Source organism: Rhipicephalus microplus, chromosome 5, assembly GCF_043290135.1.
Source record: "Rhipicephalus microplus isolate Deutch F79 chromosome 5, USDA_Rmic, whole genome shotgun sequence".
Lineage (NCBI taxonomy): Eukaryota > Metazoa > Arthropoda > Arachnida > Ixodida > Ixodidae > Rhipicephalus > Rhipicephalus microplus.
This window is the reverse complement of record NC_134704.1, coordinates 39,040,047-39,065,843: the sequence shown is the minus strand read 5'-3', so window position 1 is coordinate 39,065,843 and position 25,797 is coordinate 39,040,047. Positions and strand designations below refer to the sequence as shown.

The following is a 25,797-nucleotide window of genomic DNA, read 5'->3' as shown; positions in this document are numbered from 1 at the left end:
AAGCAAGGGCCGAAGACTTGTGTTTTTCGACTCACGTCCGGGAAGTCAATCATAAAGGACAGCTCATTCATTTCTCTTGATTTCATTGACTGCTTCGATTCTAAGCAAGAATATGTTTTCAAGCTATGATTTCTGACCTTTTCATTGAGGAGAAATATCTCTCGAACCTGCTTGTTGATGCCCTAACGTGCCAGCCATAAATTTTCCGTCTGCAAAAGTACATCAAGGCGATTTCATCAAACGCGAAAAGTCACGCTTTGCAGCGCTCACATGAATGACGTGAAAAAAAAAGAAACGTCATGTGACGACATAACAGACTGTCAAAGTTTCCGGTGCTGACGTCATACCGGTATGACGTCATACCGGTAGGACGTCACACAATACGTCATCACATGACATAGTCGTCTTGTAGAAGGGGGGCGGGTTCCGGAGGCAATGGAAAACCTCGGGAGGTGCAGGAAGCCTGAAATTCGCGCGATCTCGGAGGCTGCACAAAATCGCTTAGTTTTACAGAAAGACTTCAGGGAGTTACATCATTCAACTGATTAAGTGAGAAGGATCGCTTTCGCCTTTTTAGGCGAATGTTTAAAGGAACCTTCTAAGTTTTTTTTAAAAAATAATTTAAGTGGAATAAGCCTGGAAAACCAACCAGTTGTTTGAACGGGATCTTTGTCGACTGTACGCCAAGCCTGTGCTTCAAAAATAACCAAATATGACCAGCCCAGAGCAAACATCTGCTACTCGACACCACATGACACAAAGAGTGTTACAGTTCCAGCAACGTGCCTAGCAGTGGCGCTAGCCAACACTCCCACAGTGACGCAGAGAAATAGCCAAAGTTGTGGACAGAAGAACAGCCGCTTCCCAGGCAGAACCGATACTTATACGAAGTTTGTGGGTTCCTTTTCCACCGGTTTGAAGTCGTTTTGTCATCCACTTTGACTGCCTCTTTATTTCATAACCACTAGATGTAAATTAGGAACTTCAGACAACATACTCTACGCTTTCCGTATTGCATGCTAATATCGTTCTATCCTACGAATCCCGGCCCCCTGATGCATTCGCTTTTTCTTTTGCTAAATCGAATAAAAAAAAACAATTATGGCGAATTATTTAGGAAGGACTCAGAGTACTACGTGGTAAAGATGATTTTTGTGGCCTTAATGTATCATACATTTGAAAGTGTTCAACGTTCACGCTGTCCGCACGGCAATCGGTTGCACGTAGCGTAGAGTGAAAACGACGAATACCTCTTCGTCTACGTGTTCCAATAGAAGACGCTTCCTTCAATGCGGACAGGCGTCATAGTAGAGTAAATTAGAGAAATATGTATTTTATCCGCAACATTCAGGTCGGAAAACGTCAACAACAGATCGCAGCAAGGTTACATATTTCCATAAGAGTACTGGACTTGACACTGGAGTGCAGGAAAACCACAGTGCTACGCAGTTACTGAGCATATGTTGTTATAGTAGGAGACCTCCGTATCATTTTTGCTGCAGGCTGTTTTTTTTTTTGCCTGCGCTTGAATATAATAAGTACACTCTCACTTTTGCATTTTACTCCAGTTGAAATTCTGTCGCCATGGCTGCAGATGGAAACCGAAGCAATATAATATAACAACCAAATTGCTACGATGGATATAAGGTGGCCATTCGGAAATGTGAATAACATCAGTGAGCGAATGAGTGAATTATCTCAGTTATGAATTCGAGAACGATGAAAGCGTTCTTGGCGACGTACGAGAGATGTGAGTCGTACCAAGGGAGGAAGCTAGTGCCGGAGACGTTTTGTGTGCGAGTAAATAGAGAATAATGCTGTGGGCCGGCAGCTTTGCATACCGGTGGAGAAAATGCAACTCGGCTCGCCTTCCGAATCAACGCGGTGACGTTGCCAGACGGCGACGTCTCAGCCTTCGCGTTTCGGCCGTTCCACTCCGAGCCGCGGCGTGAGCCCCCAAGATTGATGCTCGCCCGCCGGGATCTTTTCTCACAACCCTTCTTGCCGTTGTAACCCAGCACGCATCTATCCCGCGCACCCCTGCGGCCCGCTGTCGACCGGTGCCTCGCTTGCCGCCTTATCCCCACGGGCCATTCCTTTTCTCCCGTCCACGCTCACGGACGCACGCGGCTTTTCCCTTCTTCATCCGCCGACGTACGTGCCAGCTACGTCCTGACTTCCTCGCGGAGCAGGAGCGGCGAGCTATGCAGCACGTACCGGAAAACAGCACCGACAAGCGGCAGCAACGGCCGATGCAGCCACCGGTTTCACGGAACCGAGAAACTTCGACCCGCCGCAGTTGTGTGCGTTACAGAGAAAGCTGCTGTTTGCCTCGTACCACTCCAAGCTCACAAATACGCATAAGCACACGTAACAGCACACACTTCCAGTTGTTAGCTTAGCACCTGTACCGTGTCGTTCTTCGTGTACACTGTCACCTTCTTTCGCGCTGCTTTTACCTCGAAGTCATATAAACTATCCAGCCCAGTTTGTCACTCTGATGCACAGGAGAAAGCATCTGAGCCGCTGTAGTTCAACCGTATCGTCTCTCTCATTGGTGCCATTGTTATCAACGCGCACCACCGGCCCACTAGGCGGGAGTTAGTCTAAAGAAGTCTCTAAGGTGAGACTACGTAGGCGTCGCGGCACCAGAGACAAAGAACGGGAATCGTCTATGGTAATGTCCTTCACGAAGCTCAAGCGCTGCCAACGCCTTGCAATGCCGCACGGAGTCTGGGCTGTGGAAACAAAGCGCAACCGGATGTAAGAGAAAGAAAAAGGCCGATCCGACGTCGCACCTCACCGTGCCGCCAGTAGAGACGTGACCGAGACGCCCGATGAGAGGCTTCGCCATCCACGACCAGCATCCCCCTCTCACTTTCCCCTTTCTTACTCCCGCATTGTCTCGCTTGGTGCTGCAGCCGTGGTTCGCCGGGAAACGGATGTGACGGATACCTTTAATCATGCCTCCGGCTATAGCCCCGTGCGGTCCCTGCGGCGTTTCTCAGCATTAGTGTGCACTGCCGGTTATTGTCGTCTCTACCCTTTGCCGCTCAGCGAGCGCGACGGCTTTTGTGTGTCCCGCATGCCGACGACGACCATAGCGGAGTGAGACAGAGTACGCGGGCTACACGTCGTCGGCCTGCGCCCCGATGCGTCACGTATCCGGGGCGGCCTGCCTCGCGGCGACGTTTTCACGCGAACCGCGCCGTGACACCCATTTTGCCATTGCTGTTAGCTTTTTCTAGGAAGGACCATTCAGGCAGTTTACTTTTGCCGTTTTTTGACCCGCGAACTTGTAACGGGCCACTGCAAGCCGCCCATCTTTCGTCTTGGCTAGATTAGGCTCTCGTCGACAACGTCTAGATTACGCCCGTTCTGGTTTGTCTTTTCTCGTCCGGTGGTCAGTCATTCTGCTACTGTACTGTTCTGGTTTGTCTGCGTAGTCATCACCTGCTCTTATTTAATGTTCTATTTGTTTCTTTTGTCATCTTTATCCGGTGTCTGTCGCCTCTCTGTCGTCATTATACGTGTTGGAGCGTCAGTGGTCTGAGCTTAGTCACAAAGAAGGGTGCCCGTAGCTGGCTTAGTGTGATTGCTTGCCTGTACTCTCACGACCCGCCACCCTTTCGGTGCATCATGAATGGTGCCCATGTGCCTGTGACTGCTTCGTTGCACAGTACTTGTCAAATATTGCTAGTCATATTCATAGTCCAGTATTATCAGTCATAGATACATATTATCAAATGCGATACTCTCAAGGAACTTTAGGTCAAGGAGATCAGCAGGTTAACGCACCTTCATCAATATTGCCATGCAAAAGAACAGTAATATTAATAAACGAAGGCGAAATTCGCACGTCACATTCTTTTTTTTTTCTAAACTTGCAATTGAAGAAAAAAAAACAATTCTAGAGCAGCATGTCCCATGGTGTGTTAAAAGAGCGTCTTTAGATTGAGACCACCACGCACGCACACCCCGTTCCCGACGCTTCTCACGCAACGATGCTGCGATGTGTAGGTAGCTAATCAATGGTATATAACTAACACCAAACATGGAAGAGGATGTCTGGGCGTATGTTTAACCTCACGCTCCACCCTTCCAGTTTTAGGAGCAATTGATAACTGTGCAGCATCCCCATTGAGCAAACTCCCACTGTGCTTATTTTCGGTTCCGTATACTTTCCTTATAGTAACCACCCCGCGGCACAGAGAAATCACTGCTGCCTCTCCCGAAACAAGGCGTTCGCATTGTTTCTCCTTCTCCTTCTTCATCTTTTTTCTATCTCTTTGCTTTATGTTTTGTTTCTGGCGTCCCTCTTCCGTTCTTCTTCACAGCGCTCCGAGGTCATGTCGTTTCTACCTGTATCTGTCCCTCTTGCTCCTCCCTTTTACGCCTCTTTTGTCTTTTCGGTGTCAGCCAATGAAAGCGCAGCTGTTCAGCGCGCTTTCAGCGCAACCTTCGTGCGCGCCGCGCTTCGCTTCTATTTTGCTCTCAGTGCCGAGCTTCGAAAAAGAAAAGGAGAAACAAAGAACCGAAAAACGGAGGAGGCCCCCCTCAAACCTTCTCGGCGGCTGGGAACCTGACGTGCGGCGCAGTACATGTTGTTCGCCTGGGCTCGCTGATAAGTTGGCTATCTGGCGTCGGCTGCCCGGAGCGTCTGACTGCCCCCGAGTCCTCGTTGCTCGCAGGCCTTTGTTTTGCGGTGCCCCAAGCTTTTTTCTAGGTTTACTTCAGTATTCAGCGGCTTGCTGCCCATTCGGCCGTGTGTTCCGCGGCCCGGGAGTCAGAGCCGGCCGGCAGAGCCCTGCATTGTCTCTGCTCATCTTTTTATTTCCCAACGTACTCGCTTCGCTACTGCCATCCCCCGTCGCCTTGGCTGGCTCCTCAATGCCGTAAATAGTTTCTGTAACTTGGCTGGAGCGAAAACCCCTATAGTTGAGCAAGGAGGCGTGTGTGGTGCACGGGCACAGCGAAGCTATTGTAGTCAAAGTTAACGTTTGTTCATTCGTTTTTCGGGCAACAACGAAGATTCTTTTGATAAGCGCCGGGAAAAACAATCGCGTTAAATGACTGCGTTGAACTTGTGTTACAAGGTTGGCTGGTTGCATCGCTTGCATTGCCAATGCTTTTTTTTTTTTTTCAATCCCGGCTAGTCTGGGCGAAACGGTTATTTCGGGTCGTCGTACTCCGCGCACTTTTCACGTAATTGGGATGACGCACACCGTTTCTGTGCGTTGGCACGCATCATCCGGAAGAAAAAGAAGTATTGCGGAGAAGGCCCGCTTAAATTGCGAATGGAGAATGTTCGTCACTCCAGTCAGGTTACGTAAGCGAAACCTCAACTACTAGTTGAGCGAGGTTAGGCCTGCCAAACCACGGCGTTGTTCATTGTTCTGCTTCTTGTTCGTCGTTTGTGCAGCGCAGGATAGCGCGGTGGTAAAATATTGAGATGAGAATCTCTGTAAACTACACTGTGCTGAAAAGTCTCGGCAAAAACCAATTTAACGGATTGAGGGCGCCAGACCGCGATAAGAAATTGGTCCGCGTTTATCTGGTCCTTGCCGTCACTGTGCCCATGCTATCAACTGCGATGGAAACGAAGTCGCAGATGATGTGCTGGCGTCGCGGACACCTGATAACTGCGGTCAAGATTCTGCACGCTTGCTCTATAAACACCTGGTCATTATTTGACCTCGAGTGTTCGGAGCAAGCGCATTCATATCGACCAAGAAGATTGTAAATGAGTGCTGGAGCGATAACCACTCACCAAAAGCCACACCAGGCTCATGTAATGCAACTAAATTGATTGATTGATTTGAAGGGTTTAACGTCCGAAAACCACCATAGGATTATGAGAGACGCCGTAACGGAGGGCTGCGGAAATTTCGACCTCCTGGGGTTCTTTAACGTGCACCCAAATCGGAACACACAGGCCTACAGCATTTCCGCCTCCATTGGAAATACAGCCGCCACAGCCGGGATTCGATCCCGCGACCTGCGGTTCAGCAGCCGAGTACCTTAGCCACTAGACCACCGCGGCGGGGCTGTAATGCAACTAGAAGCACAATAAAGCTCAAAAAAATTTAAAAACTTGACTGATTTTGACTCTGAGCCAGTGTCTGCTAGTCTTTATTATCGTGTGAACTATACCTTGTTGGTGCATATTTATAGCAGAAAACAGCCCGATTCAGGGAAGTCAAGAGATCTTGTCCTGCTACAGTCAACGGTTTCCGTGTTTAGTATTTCTTCTCTAGCCCCGCCGCGGTGGTCTAGTGGCTAAGGTACTCAGCTGCTGACAAGCAGGTCGCGGGATCGGATCCCGGCTGTGGCAGCTGCATTTCCGATGGAGGCGGAAATGTTGTAGGCCCGTGTACTCCGATTTGGGTGCACTTTAACGAACCCCAGGCGGTCGAAATTTCTGGAGCCCTCCACTACGGCGTTTTTCATAATCATATGGTGGTTTTGGGACGTTAAACCTCACATATCAATCAATCAGTATTTCTTGTCTTCGTTCTATCGCACTGTTTTCTACTGCTATGAATAGTTTTGATAGCCACCCAGCGCCAATAGGTCTGAGAGGAGGGTAGCATCGATAAAGAAGTTATAAAAGAAAAGTGGCCAAATAATGAAAGCCGCGTATCGCTTTCAACTGGATGGTGTTGTGACTTTTCGTTTGTGGCCGTCATGCAGTGACAGTCAATACTACGCCTGTTGGCTGTCAGCGCGGTTAATCAAGTCACAAACACAAGTTGCGGTGACGTCACACTCCTTCTGTTGCTAAGGTGAAACTACGTGAAAAACTCGATAAAACTTTGTTCATTGTCTCCGACACTACGATGATCATCCCTCACAAAATCGACTGTAAAGCAAGGTTAGGGAAAAATCAGGTGCTTTTGTTTCTTTCGTTTCCTAAGTGTTGTCCTATTTCGTTACGTAGGCATTGCGTCAGTAAGCATAATTGGCACTATAATTTCAGAACATTTTGTTATGCGTACTTTGTGTAATCTGTCGCCTGCCAACCCGACAGTGACAAATTTCTGAACCGAAGGTTGTGGTTTTTTCTAGAGCCTGACTGGAAGAAGGGCATGCGATAAGCACAGCCCCAGCGTTTATCAAGATGGCTCGTTTTTTTTTTTCACATTTCTCAACACTTGCAGAATGTCACTGTCATCGACACAGACAGCAGATTGTAGTCTAAAGCCTGCCATTCTTCATTGTTGCTTATTATCCCTTCGTGGCAAAAATGGTGTCACCGTGCAGGGTTCACTGCGTGAAATCGTTTTTATAGTTTTTTTTTCTTAATGAAAGCACTGCATTATACAACCGCACCACGCCTTTCCTGCATATCATTCAAGACTGCCTAGCTGTGGCGCTTCTGTGTTTATCTCGTTCACCGAAATAGCTTCGCGTGATCGAAAGTCACGTGACTACTCTGTTTTTGCGCGATGGACATCGAATGTGCCTAAATGCAGTTTACGCACGTCGTAGTCATCAAGCGGCTGGTAGAATGCAGCTACGAACACTTCTCGTGATCGCCGCGCTTCTACATCTGGCTTGCGGCTTGTGTGAGCGCCCGAAAGGACTGCCCAACGCTGGCGAGTTCTTCTCGTCCAGCGTATTCAGCAACGGGACGACAGTAGACTACGTGTGCGACCCCGGTTACGACCTCCTGGGTATTCATCGCAGGACTTGTCACTCGAACGGCACTTGGCTGCCCGCTGCACTGCCGTTCTGCGTAACCGACGTCGCCAAGGGCAAGCCCTTGCACACTACCTCGACGACTTCAAGCATCTCTAACACCAACAATGCGACTCTTCCCACCGATGGCTATGGTGGAACCAAGTGCACCATTTTCAAGCGCGGTAAGACCCATTTCTGGTACGTCGACCTGACTGCGTTATACCAGGTGCAAGTTTTGCGCTTCGATTTTGGCATGCAAGCTAACACCACAAACGTATTCGTCGACGCGAGGGTTGGAGAGAGCTTCATGGAGCTGGCGAAGAATCCAGTATGTTCCGAATACACGGGAACGCTACCTTACAAGTCTCTCTACCTCCCGTGCGTGAAGGCGCTTCGCGGAAGCTACGTCCTCGTCCACCTCCTGTCATCCACGCCTCTAGAACTGTCCGTGTGCGGCTTTCAAGTCTTGTCCGATGTGGCGGTTCCCGTGGCCGAGAGGATAAGGCCGACCAAGTCTCCCACGGCGAACCGCAACGAAACTTCGGCCGATGAAGGCTCATTTGAGAGCTATCCGTTTTCTAAGAAGGTCGCCGTGTTCGTCGGCGTTATCACAGCCGTAGGCGGCGTGGGGTCTTCGGCGTTGTGTTTACTGATCTTCCTGTCGCGCTGCTGCACCTGTCGCATGCAACAGCCCGACGATGCTTTCCTGGAACAAGACGCGACAACGAGTTTTCCCTCGGAGCCTTCCCCAGAAACGGAGCACAGACGCCGGCGGAGGCACCGGATGACGTCTTCCACGTCGTCGGATCAGCCGACTCTGCTGTCCGTCGTGGCTAGACGCTCTACGATGTATTGTGCCACAAGGAACAAAAAATATCCAGAAGTGCCTCAGCACGACGAGACACAACTCCAAGACGTTTCCACGACGAGCGCCGACTCGACCCTGCCAGTACCGGAAGGGTCGCCTTTGACTCGCAAACTTATTAATTACCACGAATCTCGACTCTTGTGAAATCTCCGATGATAGTCTGCCAATCACGAGTCGAAGTGCTTACTTCATGCGAATGAACACTAAGAATGTCGTGAAAGCTCTTTGACGATGAGTGCAAGGATTTCTTGTATTCTTTGTTTCTACTGACGAGAAGCATCCGTTTTCTTCCCTTGCAAGAAACACTATTTTATGCGCATGCGTTCACGCGCGAAAGAATGCTGTTGTCATTGACCTTGATGCATTATAACGCCTTCAAATACCAGCTCCTGTTTTGTGTTGTCGGAAGAAAATGTAAATAAACTCACGTACAACATCAGCGTTGTAATCCCATTTGAGAATGCATGTTCTAATACCAAACAACACTTTCCATCGCGAAGCCACTTATCCAGTATTGCCGGTTTACTCTTTGCTTGCTTACTTGCTCCTGCTGTCGACTTGCCTGGGAAATAGACCTCAAGAGAAAAAAATTCATGGTGCTGAACTGGCGGTGGGCGTCTGAGCAATCGCAGCAGAGCTCCCACCGAAACCTGCTGTGGTTTCGTGGTTGCCACAAACCTAGGTGCTATCATGCAGTGTCACCGACGAAATCGCCATGCGTGAATTTGACATGCTACTTCGAATGTCACGTCCCTGTGCATAAAATCATGACCGAGCGCTGCATATCACGCGGCTGTAGTTGTTTTATGATAAAGTCAGGCCTCGAAAACTGAGCGCTAGTTTCAGTTTCAAGAAACATGCACCCTCGCAGCGCTTGCTGGGCATTCTAAGACCCGGTTGATGTGAACGCCCTTATTTATCGACTTTCACAAGTTTTTACAAATAAAAAAATTTATACCCACTAAAAACCTTACTCTTCGTTTATGACTTTTCTTATTCATTTTGTGAATTTTTAAATCAGGCGAAGCACGGGAAATGATTGACTAGCGTTCGAAGCTCTTCCCTTCGCTCCTTCTCGCTCATCGATGTTAGAAGCTGGATCGCGCTCAGTTATCTCGCTCGGCTGGCGTGCCAACTAGGGGAAAGATAAAGACAGCAAGTTGCGGCGGGCGGAGAATGGAAGCCGCTGTGAGCTACTCCTAACAAGTCAAGCAAGCATTCCTCGAAGGTGGCTTAATCGGGCAACACATGTCTACGTGTCTCTGCAGTGCGCTAACATAGGGATTTCTAGACTGCGAATGTTCTTGATTGTTTCCTAAAGGACACAGGTGAGCACCAGAATTTGGACCAATCATTTGAGCAGGTATTGATTTTTCTTGAGTACATGTGATTAAACCCAGCTTTCTGCAAGCCTGACTGTGCTGAAAGATGTTCAGTGTCGCTTGACTAATTGGTGAAGACAGCAGCCAAGCTCCTGTCGGGAAAATGCGTTTCTTTAAATGCTTGAATTCGAATTGGCTTGGCTACTTGGCTTTAGTTTCTTTTACTTTTTTGCGTGTAGTTCAAATGATGTCAGGAAACTATAGGTTGACTCCTGCTCACGAAATTCCTGTAACAGCAGTTTGAAAATTTGTAAGTCTTTACTTCTAATTGTGTCACTCAAGTACACGTGATGAATGAAACGCTTATAAAAATAATTACAGAGAATTTTGTGGAGCCAGCGTTTTGACAAGCTAACTTTTCTTCGTCAACGATGTTGCCCTTGCGAAGACAAGTCGTCTTGCCGAAACACTGTTTCCAGCAACGTTTTTTTCTCGAGAAACTTCTGATCACTTCAAGCCTCTCCACGCCTATGAACTTCTGTCTCGTTTGATACTCAAGTTCTGTATGAAAATTATGCCCGTCGTCATAACATACGGGACTGAGTTAAAAATGACGTGTCCTACTCGTGATTGTTGATATTTCTTGCATTGGTTCGGATTTTCTGGGTTCAACGTTTGCTCATTATGTCCGTATGCCAGTTGTAAGTTAAAGCTGCTTCTGTAGACTGACACTTTCATACTACTGTATGTACGCTTTTTCACACAAAACGTGCAAACAAAATGTCATTTTATTTGTGCTGGTCGAGCTTTGTCTTACTGATAAATCAGTCAGCTTAACTTTTGCCTCTTCAGAAAACACGAACAAAATATAAAAGAATGATTAACAAAATTTTACGAATGGCCGCATCGCTCAAGCTGCCAGCCGACCTAAAAGAAGGCATGAGTGCATTCCAATTGCATTTGATGCGGGGGAAAGAAAAAGAGGGCTTCCGCGGACACCATCATCCTCTCATTTTTTAGTCTTTTCCCTCTATTTCGGGACGTCATCAGTCACGTCATTAAAAGAAATTTTTGTTTGTAAACTATTTCTGCTAGGATGCCCGGCAACCGCTAGTGGTAAAAGTGGCGCTGCTGCTGCGGAGAACGAATACATGGGAGGTATAGGGAGTTTCGGCCCCCTCATAAATTCACGATTGTATACTACCTGCACGAAACGGGTGTGTGCGTTTTACTCGGATAATTGGTTTCATGAAACGCGTTCACTTCATAGCGTTGTTTCCAAACAGTTCCATTATAATAATGCCGGTGTCCAGTGTCTGTTTTGGCGCTTCATTTTATAGGGCGTCGTTAAGAACGTCGTTGAAAGCATGCTCACTTAACTCTGACGGGTACACTCTTGTTCCAAGTAAGTGCTAAGGGTAGCCAGCAGCTCGTAGGAGAGTATGATGAGTGCATCGGCAATGGCAGCCTTGTAGGTAACGTTTCGCGCTGCTGAGCTTGAGGACATGGGTTCCATTCTCTGCCATGGCACCCACATTTAGATGGCTGCAAAATGTATAAACACCCGTGTATTTGGATCCAGGTGCACGTCGTAGAACTTAGGAGGTCTAAAGCAATCCAATGGTCACCCATTACAGCATGCCTCGTTTTCACATCGTGATTTCGGTATTTAAAACGCGAGAAAGTAAAATATCTAAATAACAATTTCAATTAAGGGAGGAGAATGGTATGAAGTCCTAGTCATGGATCCCTAGGGTGACACCAGCGATGTATTGAACCCGTTCTCGAAGGACCCCTGGCAAGATATCACTGAGGGCATCGCCCCACAGCTCCCTCTCACGTAGGGTTTAGAGAAGAGTTTACAAGGTAGGGAAAACGCTTGCGGTGCACTCAATTGGGCCGTAGATGTTGAGGGCGATCTGCCATAGCCTGGATGATTGTCTGCATAACATTGTGGGCAAAGTTTGTTCGAAACACTAATATTTATTGAAGTATTAGTAGGAGATGTAATGTTGAAAAAAAGAAGCGACTGAATGGCATCGCTCCAAAATACGAGCTTTGCTAAGGTGTCTCCAAGAGCAAGCGTAGGAAGGGGTTGTGTCTGCGTTGAAGTCGGTGATAAGGGGAATATGGACGGACGCATTTGATATACTCGCTTCACCCCTGCGCGGCTGTTTCTCACGACGTAGTTTCTATATTTCTCGAAGTAATGAAACGCGCAAACGGAACGAAATCGGCGAGTGGCTAAACCACGGCAGAGTTAGATATTAAAGGGTTGCCCGGGTGTGCAAATGACGGATGCAGCCGACAGCGGATCACGCCGTTCATTATGCCTCGAGTCGGAGAAACCGTGACCTGGGTGAGAACGTGTAATTGGGAGAGAGTGATTGGCATAGAACGGAGAGCGAGGGAAGCGATATTTCTAGGAAGAAGAGGAGGAGGAGTAGCGGGGTGAAGGGGTGTCGTATTACTGAGGGCAAATAGAATTGCGAGTAAGGGAGGATATGTATTAGCCGAAGAAGGAAAGAGGCGTCGCGGATGGGATGAGAGGAAAGCGTGAGGTATCGCACTTGCTTGTTCAATTGTTCGTGCAGCTAACGAGCAATCGGGGGCCGCCGCTTAATTGGTGTTTGATGTCGAGCCCCAGAGAGACGTGCGTGCCATACGACGCCACGCCCCCCCCCCCCCCCTTTTCCCCTCACTTCTCGCTCTTGCACGGCTGATGTTGCTGCTCGTTCAACATCGTTTCGCGTTCCCCCCCTGAAGAGAGAGAAAAGGCGAGGCTCACTCAACGGTGCCGGAAACCGCGCAGTCCTCTCGACCCTGAGTACTTCCCTTCTCCTCCAAACAACTCATTACGGGATTCTCCTTCGATACAGTCGCAAGCTTAACACTCGAACCTCTCTTGCCGCTGGAGTGCTTTAAGCTGTACTTTAGCAAGTACTGACCTTCGTTCGATATTTTCGTCGGCTGTTGCACGAGCGTAATGCATATCGAACGAGCGAAAAGTGATTCTTTTAAGTTGGCGTGACGAGTTATGCCTGGCTTGTTTACATATCAAGTCGTACGAAGTAGTTACATACGACCACGGTGTGCATACAACATACGTTTTTTGATCTGGTATTCTTTAACCTAGTTGCTTTTGATCTACGTATTCATACGATGACAGCCATTTCTCTGTAGCAAATCTCCATTACTTATAGGAAATAATGTTTGCTTGCTTCTAGCTTTGTTTAGACTGTTGAATGACTAAGCGAGTGGCTAAAAGACCAAGCTTTGAGGCACGATTGCCTACTCAGGTTAATCGGAGCTGCTAACCTACAAAAATAAAATTTCAGGTTCAGTCTCCAACCGGGGTAAGTTGTCTTCTTTGTTCGCTCTAATTTTTTTACATATATGTCTTAATCATAGCATTTATAGTTAAATTATCACAAATGACGTCCCACATGCCTTATTGAGCCTTATTATCGGTTGGTTATTTTAGGTTGTGTCTAAAGAATAGAGCCCTTGTTTTAATATCACTCCCTTGCTCGAGATTTACGCTGTCGTTTTCCCAGAGTGCGCAGCATAGAAATAATTTATCACTGGAGCGAAAAAAAATATAGTGTGTGGAAAGGCAGTAAGCAAAGAAATAACATAAAACGAAGTGAAGTAAATGTCATAATACGTGTTTAGAAATGGTTTCATACCAATCACGTTAATGCCTGGGATACTTACTTTACACCTCTCACTTTTTTTCGTTCACAGGCCACTCGAAGTAAAAAAAATGTTCTAGAGCGTTCTGTGACGTCAGCCACGTTCTAAGACAGAGATGTTCGCATTCTTTTGTATGTCGCCTCACGTCTAGTCCCACTCCGCATTTCGACTGCATAAATTGAAGTCAGTGTGTCTACTTCGCGCTGAGCAAATATCGTCTATTCTTTACTAACACCCTGTCACCATTCCTATTCTTCAACTGTTTCATCCTTTTTTTTTTTACTCTACAACAACCATCGCGTTAGTAAATCCTTGAGTGTGGCTTGCCAAATGGAGAAAGAGTCCGCGGAGCCAGCGGCTCGATTCTTCTGCCAGCATCTGCCCAGGCGGTGAATGTTGACCCAACGCGAACGCCAGCAGCTCAGCCATGCCTTTCCTCTCCATCCATCAGCAATGTTTGCTTTGCATCCCTGGGGGAGTTGAGCATTCCCTGGCCACACTTCGCTTTGTAATGTGAGGGCACATCTCTAAACGGTCATGTCTCCCGTCGTATGCACGAGGAGCACAGCATCCTCCTATAAAGACGGCCTTCTCCCTATCACCCGGAAACCCAAGGCATTGTTTTCTCGCTATAGTCATAACATAAGCTTTACTCCCGACGGGGTGAGTCACACAACTCGGTATATCGACAAAGAAGTCAGATCTCATTGGCTGACTTTCATATAACAACATGGAGCAGTAGCATGCCGCGCTGCGTAGCTCGAAGAGCGAGGACAAACTATGAGTCATCAGGCAAGTCGAATATGCTGATTGAACCCAAACACTCCAAATTGTCATCTTAAGGGAGACGAAACTCCCCTGACACTTGAAGTTTTCAATAAAAGTTGTTCCTCTCTTTCTCTTTCTTTCTTTCGGTAGACTTAAACTGACCCGCTGTTCAGGCGCTGATATCCATTCAAAACGGCAGGTCAGATCAATATGTTATATCAGGCACTCTCGCATGTACGGGCGCTAACGCAGACGTTAAGCTCCTTGGAACGTCGCCAGAAAAGGCGGCAGCTCCCGCTGCCCTGTTTTTCGAACGGCAGCATTTACGGAAGCAACTGATTGATTAAACGAACGAACCATAGAACTCATAGTTAAGGCTAAAGGCATTTACAGCCAGCCGGGTGACAGTGATTTCGATCGCAAGTTCCATAATTCAATCTGCATTTCTCGTTGCTCGCGAATGCATCAGGAACATCTCGGGAATCGGTGTCGGTATAGCTCGCACGTGCTGTAGCTTTCTATAGTTGTTAGGGTGAAATTCTTAATAACCAGACAATAATATTTCATCAAATGCGAATACTGACAGTTGGTGTCAACACGACTGATTATGCGACAACGGTGCTGTATGACGTCGTTGTGACGTCGTATATTAGCAACGTTCATGGCACAATCATTACGTCAGATAACGTGACGTCACATGATAACATCATAACATCGTGGGCCGATCTCGGAAGCGCTGCGCGATTTTGACAAATTGAGAAAGCTCGCAATCCCTCCGACCTCTGAGGCAGTGCAATAACTTTCGCATCCGAGTAGTCGTAGGCTAATTAAGCTTAAGGGACCTTATGGCTTTTTACTAGAGGTTGGGCGCTGCAATAAACAACGCGTGTTTGTTGTTTATTACCGAAATGTCCAACACTCCATAATAATTTTGTAGGTGTGGTGAAGTATATAAACTCATTATGCATTGCTGCACTTCCTCCAAACTCAATTAATATGCATCACGCATTGTTTGTCTAAGCCGCTTAGACAACAAATTATTTTAGGCAGACTTCACGGGCATTTTTCAGCTAGCACTGCAAGTTCATGCTGCGTACGTTAAAACTACTGTTCCTTTCTTCTTTTTCTTACTTTCGTTCTTCTTTTCCACCTCTTTCTATTATTTCTATTCGCCACCCCCCCCCCCCCCCTAATCCTACGTGTAGCATAGTCAACCAAGCCAAAGCCTTGACTAATACAGTAGACTCTATAAACTGCGGCCATACCCACCTCCCTGCCTTTACCCTTCGCTTACTTCTTTCTTTTGGGGGGAAGTTTAGTTCCATAAATTTAGTGCACAAATATTCGTGATTGTTTTGTGTAGTTGATTGGTTTAGATGCTCTATACAGGTGGACCAGCCTGAAAGTTTTGGCCAGTAGTTTGAGTTTTTTTTACTTTCGCTTTTTTATTTTGCCACATATGATTTTTTCCAAACTGGTCAAGCAATGTGAATTCAACAAAGTTTCTTTATTTTTTGTATTTTTTAGAAATTGATCACACCAGCTGACGACTGAGTTTTTTTTTTTGGTTTATACAATTCTTGGATGATATTTTTCACAGTATTTTCTTATATAGGACACTACAACCTGCCTCGAGCTTTCCAGGTGTCGAAACTTGGTGTTTATTGATATTCAATACCAATAGCGAACAGCGCTTTTAGTACATTGCACTTTATCTTCGCAACTATAGACCAGTTCAATGTGGGTATGGCACTTGGCTACTAAGTCACTTAAGTAGGGCACTAGTTCAGACGGGTTCACCTGAGCTTGAGTTACTGTATACACTACCTTCAGGTAACAGAGTTGCGCTCATGTCCTACTAGCAGCCACATCTATGTAGCGAAACTACGCTTCGTTTTTGCAGGCGACATGCCTAGCGTATCGCCAACCGGCAATGAATTTTACCTGCAATAGCTGGTTGTAATACAGCTTGCTGCAGCAACGGTGTCGATAAATACCAAACTTGGCTGAAGCCTATGCTTGTCCACGACGTACGGTTGCTATAGTGGTACTTTGAAAACAGACGCGCGTATCCGCTACCTGAATTAAGCATATGCAGTAACTATGACTTGAGCGGGGGCAGAAAGATATAGAAAAAACAGCTGAATTCCACTTCCAACGTAAGCACTTCGTTGGAACTCAAACGAAGTGCCAGAGAAATAACATCAGCAAAAAATGTGATCATTCCGGATGCAAACGTCCTGTGGATTTATACTGCAGTTTCTGTAAACAACAGCACTCAAAAAAAAAAAACATGGCGCCGTCTGGACAGTCCCTTTATATGGAGGGTACGTTGACCATGTCTTTCTACTGCACGGCGACACTTTCACGCTTTGATGAACGAACAAGAAAATGTTTGTTTCGCTACAAACCTTCCTCCATGGGCTAGAGACGCCTTGTTTATTTTTTTGTTGTTTTTATGGTATCCCTCATTCATCAATCTATATTATTTTTCTCCCTGAATCTTTCCTCTCCACACCAGGCTGACTATTGAGAAACGGTGTACGCAACACAAACATAATAAATTATGAAACAGAGAATGCAGGAAAGCCCTCAACATAAGACTTCACTCCGAACTACGTGCGCACCTTATATCTGAGTCGCTAGGCAAAAGTAAAGTGCATATTTCATTAAACGTACACTGATTTGGACAAGTTTCTATCCTGATTCACAATCACAGTCCCTCCAGTCTACACTAACATCCATATCAGATGTGCACTGCTTCGTAAGCCAGCCCATTGTAGAATAGCATACCGGTCGTTCTAGACGGGTTAACATCCCTGCCTTTCCTTTTCCTCCTGTTCCTTCTGTAGTAAGCCATAAAATTAGCGTTGGTTGGCCAATGCAGCTGCCGAAACTATATACCGCTCTTTCTCTAACATTTTGCTGCATTGAAAATGAACAAGTCGTCCTACCTCATGCTAGTCAGGTACATGCCGCCTATTTCTGACCCTACATTGGCGACAGAATAGCTCAATAAGTTTACAACAGGCTGGTACGGCGAACCTTTTTAAGCCGCACAAACTCTTTTTATTTGTACGCTGCTTCGTGTCTGTCCACAACTCTGGAGGGTGACTAGAGCCGTCTTCGTGCTTCATTATGATGCAGACATTCCGTTAAGCTATAACGGTCGGTGTATATGTGTTGTTACGAATTGAATAAATGTTTTCCGTAACCTAATATTGTTTATCTGAAGGTCATAGCTGCTTGTAGCACTGCAGGGTATGCACGAGACGGAAGCCTATGAGGCACCGTATACGAAAATCGATAGGTTGCCTTGGGCCTTCGACTTCCATTAAACGCCGCCGAAGTGACGCTGCCGTCGTGTGTGGATTAGAAAATGGCTTAACGTTGACGCGTGCGTAGGTGTCCACGTAGAGATAACCGACACCGGCGCCTGTGAATGCGGTGCCTGTGAAGAAATCATTCGACATGTTCTGCGCCACAGTCCACAGCACAGCACACAAAGACAACCTCTTTGTAGTGTTCTTAACGAGTTACAGTACCAACCTCTATCAGAGGCAAGAATGCATTGTAATCGTTCAGCCTTAACATCGCTGAAGAACGTCATGCCAGCGCTGCTATACGCTTCCTGCAATCTTCTGGCTTGCCTGAACATCCCCAATTGGAACGTTCTGGTGTGTACGCGTGTGTGTGATTGTGCTTTCATTTCTATTTATTTATTTTATGCATCTCTCTTTTCAATCTCTTCTTTCCGTTCAATTCTACACCGCAGTGCAGAGTAGAATATGAGATACTAGCATATGGGTAAACCCTTCTCCCGGCCTCGTCTCTTGGTATCTCGACTGGCTGCACTGCCTCAATCTCGCGTAGAGTGGTGAAGGCTGGCTCGTTCTGTAGCCACCTATTGGGCTTCATAGGAAACACTGTCGCGCATAATGCGAGCAAGCAAATCTCTTATGCATGGCGGGCGCACGCCGACATTTCTCTCCGAACTGGCAACAAGAGCAGCGACACTGGTGGCCCTGTCGATGCGAGCGCTCCAGATTTGCGCGATGGGGAAAACGATATACCCCGGCGAGGGAGCAGGCAGCCGCGCGGCACCTATTAGGATGGATCACGAATGTCTCCGAGATTTACGGTGTTATCGCTGCGTAATCCTATTTCGTCCCCGACCGGCTACTCGCCCTTATCCCGCGTACCTTCTTGAGTACACATGCACACACGCACACCGCCTTCGGAAAATCGCTTTTTTGCATTATTGATCACGTGTGCACGTGTGGGCGGCGATCGCGTTTTGCGATGATGAAGCCCCCAATACCGGCGAAGGCTTGTCGGGCATCGCTCAGGGCTTTGCTCAACCTGCGCGCTTGGACGGTTTCTCAATAACGAGTGCTTGCCGGGGTTTTGTTTCTTTGCTAAATATTTATTTGAGAGATTGTTTCGAAGCTGTTTTGTTCGTGGACCACTCTTATGAGAGCTTGTCACCATATCTTAAAAAAATAGATAGACAGATAGATAGATAGATAGATAGATAGATAGATAGATAGATAGATAGATAGATAGATAGATAGATAGATAGATAGATAGATAGATAGATAGATAGATAGATAGATAGATAGATAGATAGATAGATAGATAGATAGATAGATAGATAGATAGATAGAGATGCAAATCACATGTTAGATCAATGAATCTGGCTTTTTGGTGTGCCCATAAACGAGCTAGCATATTTGTTACACTTTGCGGAAAAGAAAAATGTTAACCGTGATTTTAGCCTGTAAAGCTTGCTTTTGTTAGCGCATGAATGCTTTAGGGCGTAGGTACCTTGCTTGACTGACAGTGCTCTGTGAAAGACATATACCCTTGAACGCATTTGTAACGCTTGAAGACAAAAAAAGACAATGTCGATATGAAAGGTCCATTAAGACCTGTTAACTATCAACGAAAGCACGTTACCTCATTCAATAGAGCAATCCCAGGCGATCACGCTCATGATCAACATTGTGTGCTATTATCAGTACTAATATCCCCTTAACATCGCATTCACTGAATTTGTGACAGCGTTCAGCTACAGATACGTATTCGTAGATCCCTGTTGTAACATGGGACACCCAGAGAGCCGCTAAACGTGTTTGCTGTCAGGACAAAAATTTCAGGTTGCATAACTTGACGTACGGGCATGTAAAAACAAATACCGCCTGAACTTTTCAAACTTTCTGGTCATCAACAACCTCGCGAAAATTTATTTCCTCACCGCCGTTACTCGCCTCGGAACACGCACAGGTAAAATTGTATTTATCCGGTAGCCGCGCTTTTGAAATGAAGTCGTAACCAAGACACATGAGGGTAACAACAATAAGGGTATATTACGGATGGTTACGGACACATACTAGAGTCCTTACCGCTCGTTTTTTTTTCTTGTACAGTGATGACAGCAATGACAGCATCACTGGTCGTGGTCTCGCCTTTCATGCTTTCCTTTTTAGTCGACAAATGTAAGTTGCGTTCCACGGTCTCCTTCTGCAGAATCCGTAAGCCATTAGCTCTTCATGCGCGAGTGCGCAGCGCCAAGTTCTCCACCCTGCGGCGATTCCCCCGAGGTTCCGTCCATCAGACCGTGTGTGTGCGTCTTTCGCGTGCGTCTCTGGGTGTGCTCGCACGCTATAGAAGAAAAAAAAAAGAACAGGGAGACAACTTCGCTGGCTGCTACGTGGCTTACGAAAAGCGACGGTGTCGTCTTGTCTCCCGTCCGTGGGGCCTTTATTTCTCCGGCCCCCTCAGCCTCGTTGTTAACGACGAATTAAACGAATAGAAAAAAAATGATACAAGACAGCATACAGAAAACAAACTTTGAAGCGGGTGTGAGAGATAAGCGTCAACTCGGCTCTTCTCTAGAGGTCCCCCCACCCGCTCTTACAAAAAAAAGTGGGGGGAGGGGAGTGGGGTAGCTTTCTTTCGAAACCTGCTTGGCGTTTCGTTTGTTGGTCGGACACGTCTCCAAATTTTTGCGGCGCTTCGATGCCACTTTTCACCATTTTTTTTTTCTCGCCATCTTTTCCTAGCGTGACTCGTCTCTCCGCCTGACGTTAGTGCATTCACGCGTCCTGGGATTTCCGTATCCCGCTAGGAACATCCTTAGCGCTGGCGCCGCTGGGAAAGCTTAGAAAGAGAGAGAAAAAAAAGCCAGGTTTCTACCATAGTCTTATTCACGCTTTCTTCCGATGTGTTTTGAAATTTCGGCGTTCCGTTATGTAGCTTTTATTTTTATTTCATTGCGTTTCGCGAATGAACGTCGTTTATCATCGACCCTCAAAGAGGATGGATGTTTTTGGCCCCGAACTTTCACTAACGCGCTGAAAACCAACGCAGGGCCATGAAGCGAAACGTGTATGAAGTGGCAACAAAAAAAGTTGAATGACGGATTGTTGGGATAGGGGGCAACCTACATAAAAAAAAGGCTAAAGCAAGTTGCCCCTGTAGTGGGGGCGCCGGTAAATCCGTAGTTGTTGCTGCATTGGAAATTACAGCGGGCGTACGCTTGGAACGGGTACCTGTCAACAACTCGGCAAGATGGATCCACCGCCCCATATTTGTGGCGGTATACTGCGATTACAGAATACAGTGCCGAAAAAGTGGAGGAAGCGTGGAATACGCAAAATAATGCCCATTAAATAAAAATTGCTCGGTGAAACCATGTAGAGTTTTGATGTATTGCATCAAGGAAACAAATGGTATTCTTAAAGAAGAAAATAAACGAGGCAATTGGCATCTAGGCAAGACAGACGAATAGGGTGAAAAAATAAAAAAAGTGGAATATGTGTGCTGCAAAAAAATTTAAAAAAATGCAGCAACGTCAACAATAAAGAGGAAAATTGAATGCGAATTTCGGACCGAAAATGCAACAAAGCCCAATAACTCCGTAATCCTTCGCTGGAGATGTTATGTGCTTGTTGGGAAAGGGTTAGCATATGCGTGTTAGTACGCTACATGCGTGTTGGGTGGGGATCTGAAAAGAGAGAGAGAGGGGAAAGAAAATGGCGTGTAAAGTGCCTCGGCTGGGCCCGTATTCTGTGCGCGCTGCGTGCAATTTGAGATCGATATTAGCACTCGTGATTCTCGCCGTGGTCGACTCGCATTCCGAGCACGTCTCGCGCCCGCTGTGTCCTTTCTTTTCGCTCCCCCCCCCCCCCCCTTTTTCAGAGGCCACGCTCGAAATTGAATAAGCAAAGTCGCGCCTCATATACGCCAGGGCAGCGGCCAGGCTAAGAGCACAAAACGTCCTGGCCGTTCACGCCGACGTATGCCAGAGACGCGCGGCCGCTCGCCTGCACCCCAGCGCTGGCTATGAGCTGCCAACCGGCCTACGCGCGCGTGGTACGGATCGATAGGACAAGCGCCTGTGCCTTCGTGGTGATGATGCGCGGCTTTAGTGCGGCGCACAGTGCGTCGAAACTTGGCCGTCTGCGTTCAATTGGTGCATCTGGGTCGCGGCGGTACGTGCTATGGCAGCTCCTCGGAAGCTAGGAAAGAAAAGGAAGAAACAGATTGTAAGGGGAATGGTTCGCGAAGTGCTAAAATCTATGAGAGTTGGGAGATCATTCGGTGCCGCTCAAAGAAGCATCAACCGATTCATTCTTATTCGCGCATTGTCGGCTGCTTTTGCAATACTTTGCTGGGTTTTTTCCTTTCTTTTTCTTTTTGCACAATTTAGTTGTGAACTGAAGAGGCGTGGCACGGCCCACCACGTGACATTTGTGCGTGCGCGACTCGTCGAATATATATTGAGATTTTCCGACTCCTGTGACGGAACGAGCGCGACAGGAGGTTAGCTTTGTGTTTTCGGCTGCTTGTAGCACGCCTTCACAAAGAATTTCATACATGTATTTTTTTCTCATATTTGAATTCTACACTCTGATTTGGTTGTTCACGTAAAAGCCGTGCTTCAGGCAAGTTTTTGTTTCTTCTGGTAAACTATTCTGTTATACTATGCTATTCTGCATAGAGTTTGGGCGTTGGGAAAATGAAATTTCCCGTTGCCATATACTTCAGCTTAACTAATGCGAAGCGTTTGGGAGACAGAACCCTGGCAGCCACGTTACAGCAAAAAGTGCACTATCAGGAAAATTTTCGTCGTATATATATAGAAATTTTTGCGCTTTTTCTACATGCCACAGCGACAGAGTAGTTATATTACTAGAAGGTATAGTTGGCCGGAGCTTTCTCTGAGTTATTTTCATTTCTCTTATCGTTCTCATTATTGAGAGCCTGAAAAAAATTCCAACCACTTGGGTACTCTATAGTGGTTATATTGGTGGCTGACTGCTTACGCGATTGAATCCCGGCTTCGGCGGCCGCATATAAATGAAGAGAAAATTCTAGACGCTCGTGTGCTTAGATTTAGCCACTAGGAAAATAACCCCAGTTGATCCAAATTTCCGGAGCCCTCCACTACGGCGTCTCTCATATTTGTGTCGTTTTTTTTTAACTTTCGGGACGTAAAATCTCAGCTACGTTTATTATTATAGCCGAAGAAATTTCTCTGGTAGTATGCACAGATCAATCGAGTGCACTTCACGTATATTCACCGTGGATTTAATTGCGAGTTATGGGGACTGGTTTTATATACACGAATATTGCAGCTCATTGGGCTTTTACATAGCTGATCTTTTTTTCTCGAAGCTGCCCAGCTGCAAGCTAGCGCATCATGTGTTTATTAGCGGTAACTTTCTGGGTAAAAACAGCATTCACGCTGCACGCTCAAAGTAGAACAGCATCCTGCCCAAGTATTTCCATCGACTGTTTTCTCATCCCGAAAAGCACTCTCGTAGCACAGCCTTGTGAAGCCGGCAGGATTCAGAGGAGTCATGTAATCTAGAAGTAAATAAGAGCTCATAATAAGCTCTGAGTAACAACGCCCACCTAAATGTAGAACAACACGGGTTTTATCGAAGCACGATCAACTCCTACAGCGTCTCTCGATGCACACTTAAAGACAAAACCCAACGATTATACACCTACCTCTATTTGATTAATACCAGCCACTGTTGACTACGGCTTGCATGACTTGCTGCATTGTGCGAATAGCGCCAAGTTTACGCCAGTCCCGCCCGAACGATGTACTTGTACGGGGTATTGTTATTCGGCGACGCTTACATCGTCGCAAGAGGGCGTCTGTCGCAGCAACCACGGCGTCGTGTGAACTGTGCAAGAACTGTGGTGAGGGCGGGCGTAATTAATGCGCCAACGGTAAAAACGTGAGGCCCCTTTTCAAAACAGCAAAGCGCATTAGGTGTATAATCAGCAGCATGGCCAACGCCCGTGCATTTTCTGTCTAAGGATGGTGCGTTCCTTTGACGCCCGCTGTGACGTCGTTGTGTGTCACGGCACCTGTTTTGTAGATAAGCGAATTTGGTGCGAGCTGAACGTATACGTTATCAAGCGAAGACTGGTTTGCGAGGGGGCAACCTCAGTGTCTGTACTGGGCTCCATTTATTACAGCTGCACTCTCTCTCTCTCACCCTCTCACGATTTACATATTGAGAGGTAGTGGTGACGGTGTTGTTCACTCATACCTGGAGTCCGTAATACAAAAAAGCAGCATTCGAAGGTTCAATGCGTATTGTACCGAGAGTATAGTGCACAGCAACTATGCCCTTGCAACGCGTTCACCAAATTAGATTACGAAACTCTGCAGGAGGAAATAAAGTGACACCATCGTCGGTGTGCAACGTCACAGAAAAAAAAATCACAGCATATCAACGCAGTGAATTATGATGAGTGGGGCGAAGCGCTGGAGGATTTCATTGCTAAACCAGGAACCATTCGCAAATATCACCCACTGCATCAAAGACGTGACAAAAAATGTATATATTTATACAAGAAGTTTTATTAATCGTAAGTGGTAGCCTTACATCACTTCACTCCCCCTTTAATATAACGGCTTTACGGTTAGTCAAGTGGTGGATTGTTGATGGGGGCGTAGTGGGGTGTTTTCAAGGACGAAGTGGTGGGAAGTTGGCAAAGGTGGAACTATAGGCGGTCACGCAAAAAAAGGGATGAACACTGTGGGTCAATCTATGGTTCTTTAACACGCACCTGGATACAAGTACACGACCATCTTGCATTTTATGTTGGCTACTTCTCAACAGTATTTGCTTTATGGTCGGTAAAGCGGTGGATCGGTGATGGGGCGTAGTGTGATGTTTTCAAGGACGAAGTAGTGGGAAGTTGGCAGAGGTGGAACTATAGGTGGTCACGTACATACATATAAGGGATGGACAGGCCCACGCATTTAGGAGCTTCGCCCGTAAAAGGTCCTGCAAGTGCTACTGCACTTTTTGCACCTAAACCGGCCTCTCAGAACGATTGAAGCCAGAGCGCTCTTTCTCTGTGTGTGGTTGTTTGCTTTCCCCTGCGTGCACATCCGTTTTTCGTTTGTTTTCTCTCTCTCTCTCTGTTCTTGCCCTATCACACTCTCCTAACGCCTGCTAGCAAACCAGATGATAATATTTGGTTAACCTCCTAATCTTTCTCTTTGTAGCGCCATTTTCGAGTGATTGATCCTTTCTCGATAGTGAGCTTGTCGACGATCCACCGCTCCCATTATGAAAGTCTGTTTGTTTGTCGAGGTCACTTGCCAGTTCACGCTACCACAATTCATTGTCGCCTGGATACGAATGTACGACAGCCTTTGTTGCCTGTAGCAACCGAAGTGCTGCGCTGCTAAGCCTGTGGATGAAGGACCTTTTCGCGGTACAAAGGAGGAAAAGAAGTTTTTATTTTTTTTACAGAGTACCTACATCGCCATATAGGCATTACATAGGGGGGGGGGGGGGACAAAAACAGTCAGTACAAAGGAATCCGTGGCAAGTATATAATGCAAGAACCACCGCCATATTCATCAGAAGATAATAATGCATCACAAAATACATTTTCATACACACAGAACATACATAATGCAAGAAGAATTTCACAGCATAGAAAAAAATAAATCATTATTTGTTATATTAACCAAGTCGTCACTTGAGCTGTTCCACTTTCTTATTGTTTTTGGAAAGAATGAGTGGAAAAAAGTATTGGATCTGCATTTGAAGGTAGATATCTTTTTGCTATTGTCACAGCGAGTGGATGTGTAGGGGGGTTGAACAAGGTAGCTATGGTGATTGATTCCTGTGTTAGAGTAATATATCTGGTGCAACAGTTTAAGCCGTAGTTTCTGTCTACGTACACGTAGCAGATCCCATCCCAAAGTGGCCTTCATTTGTGAAACGCTGGCGTAGGGGCTATAATTATTTAAAACAAACTTTGCCACTTGATTCTGAAGTTTTTCTATTTTATTTATAAGATAGTCTTGGTGGGGGTCCTATACTACGCATGCATAATCAAGTATGGACCTGACCTGCAAAAAATATAAAGTTTCTTTGATTTCGCGCGTCGCCTGTTTGAAATTCCTTCGAA

The 25,797-nt window shown here is 46.5% G+C and overlaps 2 protein-coding genes and 1 long non-coding RNA gene across 3 annotated transcripts in view; 2 read left to right on the top strand and 1 right to left on the bottom strand.

The window, feature by feature from the left end:
* Positions 1-25,797, top strand: part of LOC142817739 (glutamate receptor ionotropic, kainate 2-like) — a 333,822-nt gene that overhangs the window by 64,395 nt on the left and 243,630 nt on the right. The gene's annotated exons all lie outside the window — the stretch shown is intronic.
* The window catches only part of LOC142817740 (uncharacterized), a 174,103-nt gene that overhangs the window by 37,207 nt on the left and 111,099 nt on the right, over positions 1-25,797 (bottom strand). The gene's annotated exons all lie outside the window — the stretch shown is intronic.
* Positions 7,410-8,990, top strand: LOC119174686 (uncharacterized). Its single transcript, XM_037425713.2, has one exon. The coding sequence runs from the start codon at positions 7,460-7,462 to the stop codon at positions 8,693-8,695; it is 1,236 nt and encodes a 411-aa protein (XP_037281610.2). The 5' UTR covers positions 7,410-7,459; the 3' UTR covers positions 8,696-8,990.